Source organism: Octopus bimaculoides, chromosome 19 (assembly GCF_046866305.1).
Source record: "Octopus bimaculoides isolate indiv1 chromosome 19, ASM4686630v1, whole genome shotgun sequence".
NCBI classification, from domain to species: Eukaryota; Metazoa; Mollusca; class Cephalopoda; order Octopoda; family Octopodidae; genus Octopus; species Octopus bimaculoides.
Window position 1 is genome coordinate 34,393,126 of NC_142946.1, and position 5,000 is coordinate 34,398,125.

A 5,000-nucleotide genomic window follows, 5' to 3' on the forward strand; every position below is an offset into this window, starting at 1 on the left:
GGTATTGTCAAAGTGGATAGATGGAAGATAGACGCTGACCTATTTATTTCACCGAAGATTTGTTTCATGGATTCTCTCGTATCTCATTCGAAGTAAAAAATAAATAAAAAAATAAAAAAAAAAAAAATAAAAAGAAATTGTGTTCTGGATTTTCTTTTAAATGTAATTAAGTATTTAAAATAAAAGTAGGTAAGAGGGGAAACAGAATGGTTTTTTTTTTTTTTCTTTTATTAGACACTGAGAAGGAAAACATTGCTAGTAAGAAGATTCACCAGTGGGCGTGGCCAGTGTCTTTTTCATCCATGAAATCAACGAGTACCGACCGTGTAGTATAAAGTTTGTATATGTAGTGTAAGAGCCAACATAGTTGAAGTGTATCTTTCGATTTTCTAGAGTCTGAAAATCTGCATTAACTTTCCAACACAAAACATATTTGTTTATTTATTTGTTTATTTATTATTTATTTATTTATTTATTTATTTGTTTATGTATTTGTTTATTTATTTTTGGCAGTGGTTGTGTAATTGTGTGTTCTGTAATGATAAACTTGAAGAATTTGGAAACCACATAAGTAAATCAGGTTTGTGTATCAGATATATGATATCAGTTGCTAATTTGGTGAAAAAAATCTCTCGTTGCTGAGGAATCTGTTCACCTGCTAGTGAATAAATTAGTATACGATGAGTTTAACATGGATGGTTAAGTTTATTACACATTCACCAACCATCACGTGATGTTCTATCATCAGAACCAGAATCTTGAGCCAATGTTAAATCAAACTGTGATGAACTGTGGTTTGAAGCTGCTACTAATTCCCAATACATGGATGAAATGATTAATGAGGTGTGGGACTTGAGGCGTGAATGTTGACCAATTTTTGGGGTTGTAGTCCTGACAGTGAGGTAGACTTATTGGTGGACACTGGTCTGAGACTGAGCTAGATTGATATGGTACACGTTCCTGACAGTTAGGTGGACTGATTGGTGGATTGTGTGATCTGGGACTGAACCTATGATAGCTATTCATGACAGCTGGGTGAACTGATTGGTGTTCTATGATCTTCGGTTGAATCACATTCATTTGACTTCATAGTGAACTGGTTGGTAGACAGCAATTTGAGAGTGAGCCACAAGGACCTTGTACATATTCTTGACAGTGTGGTAAACTGAGGGGTTGGCTGTAGACCGAGGCTGACCTACATTATTAGCTATTTTTAGAATAGAATGGTTTGCTCCAAAACTGTCATAAACTGCCAGCCGCGAATTTGAACTCAATTAATCTGTGAGTTAATAGTGCAATGTTTTAATCAACACTCGGTTTTTTATTGCGAGATGTATAATAATAATAATATTTGCAAACGGACGAAGCAAATATTCCGGGGGTGCAAAAAATCGAGTCAGATTCATCGGTGATTCGTTATAATAACCCAGGACGCCTCAGTCTTCCTAGCTGTAATGAGGCAGAGTTGGAAAACACTGTTCATAATTCGATGCTGAATAACTGATGTGCACCAGGTTCAAATCCTTCCATGTACTCCCGGAGAGCAGAAGAATACCAGCCAGCAATATTATTATCTAAGATGTACCAAAAGAGAAAGAAAAAAAATAGTAAGATCGATTGCTCGATAGAGATATATTGATTTAAACACACGCACATACACACACACATACATACACATACTCACACACACACACATATAAATAGGTAGTCAGAAAGGTATGTGTGCGTGTGTATATATATATATATATATATATATGTACAGAGATAGGGAGAAAGAGGGGGAAAGAGAGAGAGAGATGTTGATTGATAGATGTAGCTTGGTATATAGTGAGAAAGATGTGTGTGCGCATGTGTATACATATGTTCATATAAATGCCTGTGTGTGTGTGTGCGTGTGTGTATGTGATTGTATAGATATATATATATATACACACACACATGTATTAGATAGATAGATAGATAGATAGATAGATAGATAGATAGTCAGACACATAGATACAATCGGTATTCTAACAATGAGTCCTCAGTAGGATATAAAGACAATCAATCATATGAAACAGTGTTTATTGTATATTTCTATCTGTTCTTAATTACAGCATCTCTTTAATTTATTATTTAATCGTAAATCAATCAATCACATGTTATTGACCTCTTCAAACAATTGTGACAAATAGAATAGAGTAGAACAATTATTTGAACACTTCCACAAACGATATATTTGATAATTGATGTTGTGGTGCTTATGCATTTCCTGATGGCATTAGTCGTGTAAATGAAAAAGACTGAATTAACTTTAAGCTGAAAACGATTAAACTTGGTGACGCGCTCAGCTGAACAGGAGCATTATCAATTTCTTAATGACACCGAAAGAGTTCTGGAGAAAAGATGTAAAGTAGATATCTGTTATTGGTTCACCTGGAAGAAGGCCTTTGTAGTTCTCTGATTAAGTTAAACCCTGGCTATTACTGAGGCATATGTCAGCTTCTACCTGTGCTGTACAGAAACCAATGAGCGAGCTTCTGTGGGATAACACGATCAACTCGTTATAGCAACTAAATCGCCATTAAACTATACACCCTGCAGTCTTAAAAATCACATTGGATTGTGTAGTCCATGGTAGACAGTTATTAGAAGGAAAAGACAGGATGCTAATGAACTGAATGTCTCTTTATCATAAGCCTGCTCAATCAAGACTGACCCGAGACTGAGCAACTACAAGTTCTCCAGACTCTTTAGTACAATCATGTAAAACGTCCGGGAATAATACGGTGGTTGAGACAATATCGCTTTCATATTCAGTCAAATTATAGAACCAATGTACTATATTTGAAGGAATGTGACTCTAATTGTTCTTTGGTTATTCGCTTTCTTAAAAAAAAAAATTAACCATTCGTTAAAATATTGTAACACGTGTTACATTTATCTCCGCGAGCACAGTTTATGAACAAGACACCGATCCCACAGGGGATCCTGTTTGTGATTACACCACCATCTAGAAACAGGAGCATAGTAGCCAAATCACACCCTACCGCCTTAGAAAGAGAACGCATTCGATAACACAGCCGTTGGTAAACTCAAAACGGAATGCCTTCTCAATGAAAAACGACTGGGCGTTAAACAACAGCAATGATAGCAGTTGCAGCAGCATAAACAAAATGTGGTCAATAACGTCTGTAATTATAACAAATAACCAAGAGAAAGACGTGGTTTTTTAACTTCTTATTTCACTTCAATTCATTCCACTTACATAATTCATTTTACTAATACTTCTGGAAAATACCACGAACAACACAACATCAATATTCCGTCGATATATATGACAATTATTTGGAAAAGAGTCAAGAAGAAGAAAGCAAATAACAAAACACAGACGTATAACATGCCCCCACCTGTCTCTCTCTCTCTCTCACTCTCTCTCGCTCTCTCTTTATTGACTCTCTAGAAACAGAGCTTCTGCTCGAAACATTGATAATCTTCCTTTTCCGCACAGCAAAAACGTTAATATTACATTTATTTTTATTACTTTTCCATCTAACATAAAATAGATTTAACGTCACGTGAGGTGTATGTAGGAAATAATTAGGTTGTAAGTTTTGTTTATTGACTATTGATGATTTGAAAATGTTGTAATCGATATAATCCACCTCTATCATAGTTCATACCATTCCACAGTCAGCAGAACATTAACTAGCTTTGTCTAGACTTATTTTCATCACTATTCATTTATGAAGTCGTCACTACATTGTAGATGCTAATGACGTACTCATAACCTATGTTTTACCTTTATATTATTATTAAATAACTGATATTATTTACAACCACGGGTCAGTTCTGATGCAGCAGATTTATGATCAAAGCAATCCAGATTTGACTATACTATCCCATCTTCTATGGCTAGGAAAACAATAGCCCAATACACTCAGTTTTATAATATGCTAGGGTGTACTTTAGGAACATTTGATTGCTATTTCTAGGGGATCAGACGACTGCGTGGAGGTTTTCTTGCAGGCAATGATTAAATATCTATTAAATACTGTTATGCAGTTTATCTCCTTGTCAGCTCTAATCCAGTAATTCAACTTGATTTTGATTTTCAAATGTAACGAATTTAGGACTACATAACCAATATTGCTGTCCTCTTCTTACGATAGTTGTGTGTGAGCTAAGTGAGATTTGGTTGCAATTTCTAGCCGGCCGAAGAACTGAGTAGAAGATCCCTTGCTAGCATGTTATTAAATGTTAAGTACAAATTTTCATAGAGGAGCGTGTGTGCAGAATTGGTGAAGTTTTTAAATAAATGCCTTCTTTATTTCAATAAACCCTGTACGTTCCGTGTTCAAATCTTGTTTAATATTCCTTTCTGCCTCTTCTGTTTGATAAAATAACAAACAGCGATGCTAATGGGGATTTAATCGACCGTAACCTCCTACAAGTGTATGGCATGACGCCAATACTAGAAACCGTTATTAAATCATTGTTGTTTAGCTCCAGGGCAACGCACTATCTAGTAGACCTATGGCCATAGTTAAACTAATCGTCACCATCCCATCTTCTTGGATGTATTTAAAAATACATTATGTAATGTATCATTCACCTTTTCTTGAGACGCTAAAGTATGATTTGTGAGAGAGATATGTTTACTATTTCTTGTAGGCCAAATTAACTATCCAGTAGAGAAGACTCATTCGCTGCTTAGTTGTTAAACAGAAGTAGTGGAATGATAGACTTGATAGAGAGAGGTAAGCTACGTTACATCTCTACATTTTCAGTAAAAATCTCACCGAGGCTCAGTTTAACTTACATCTTTTGTAAGTCGAGAGATTAAAATACCAGTCATGTACTGGTTTTATTAAATTGAGTGCTCCAATCACCCCCTTCTGCATCTATTTCTATTCCTTAAACATGTGTGGCCTTATATTTAAGCTAAAAAGCATTATTAAACCCTATAAAAGGTTCTAGTGCAATGGCAGAATCGGTAGGGCAACAGATAAAATAATTTA

General features: G+C 35.3%; 1 protein-coding gene across 2 annotated transcripts in view; it reads right to left on the reverse strand.

Annotated features, from left to right (window-relative positions):
* Window positions 1-5,000, reverse strand: part of LOC106883189 (zinc finger protein ZIC 5) — a 352,921-nt gene that overhangs the window by 27,828 nt on the left and 320,093 nt on the right. The window contains exon 4 of one of the 2 annotated variants that reach the window (XM_052974874.2): window positions 1,301-1,574. The exons of the other annotated variant lie outside the window; for it this stretch is intronic. Within the exon in view, the coding sequence (XP_052830834.1) occupies window positions 1,480-1,574 (95 nt within the window). The 3' untranslated portion in view covers window positions 1,301-1,479. Of the gene's footprint in view, window positions 1-1,300; window positions 1,575-5,000 lie in introns of those variants that run through there. 2 annotated transcript variants of the gene reach the window in all.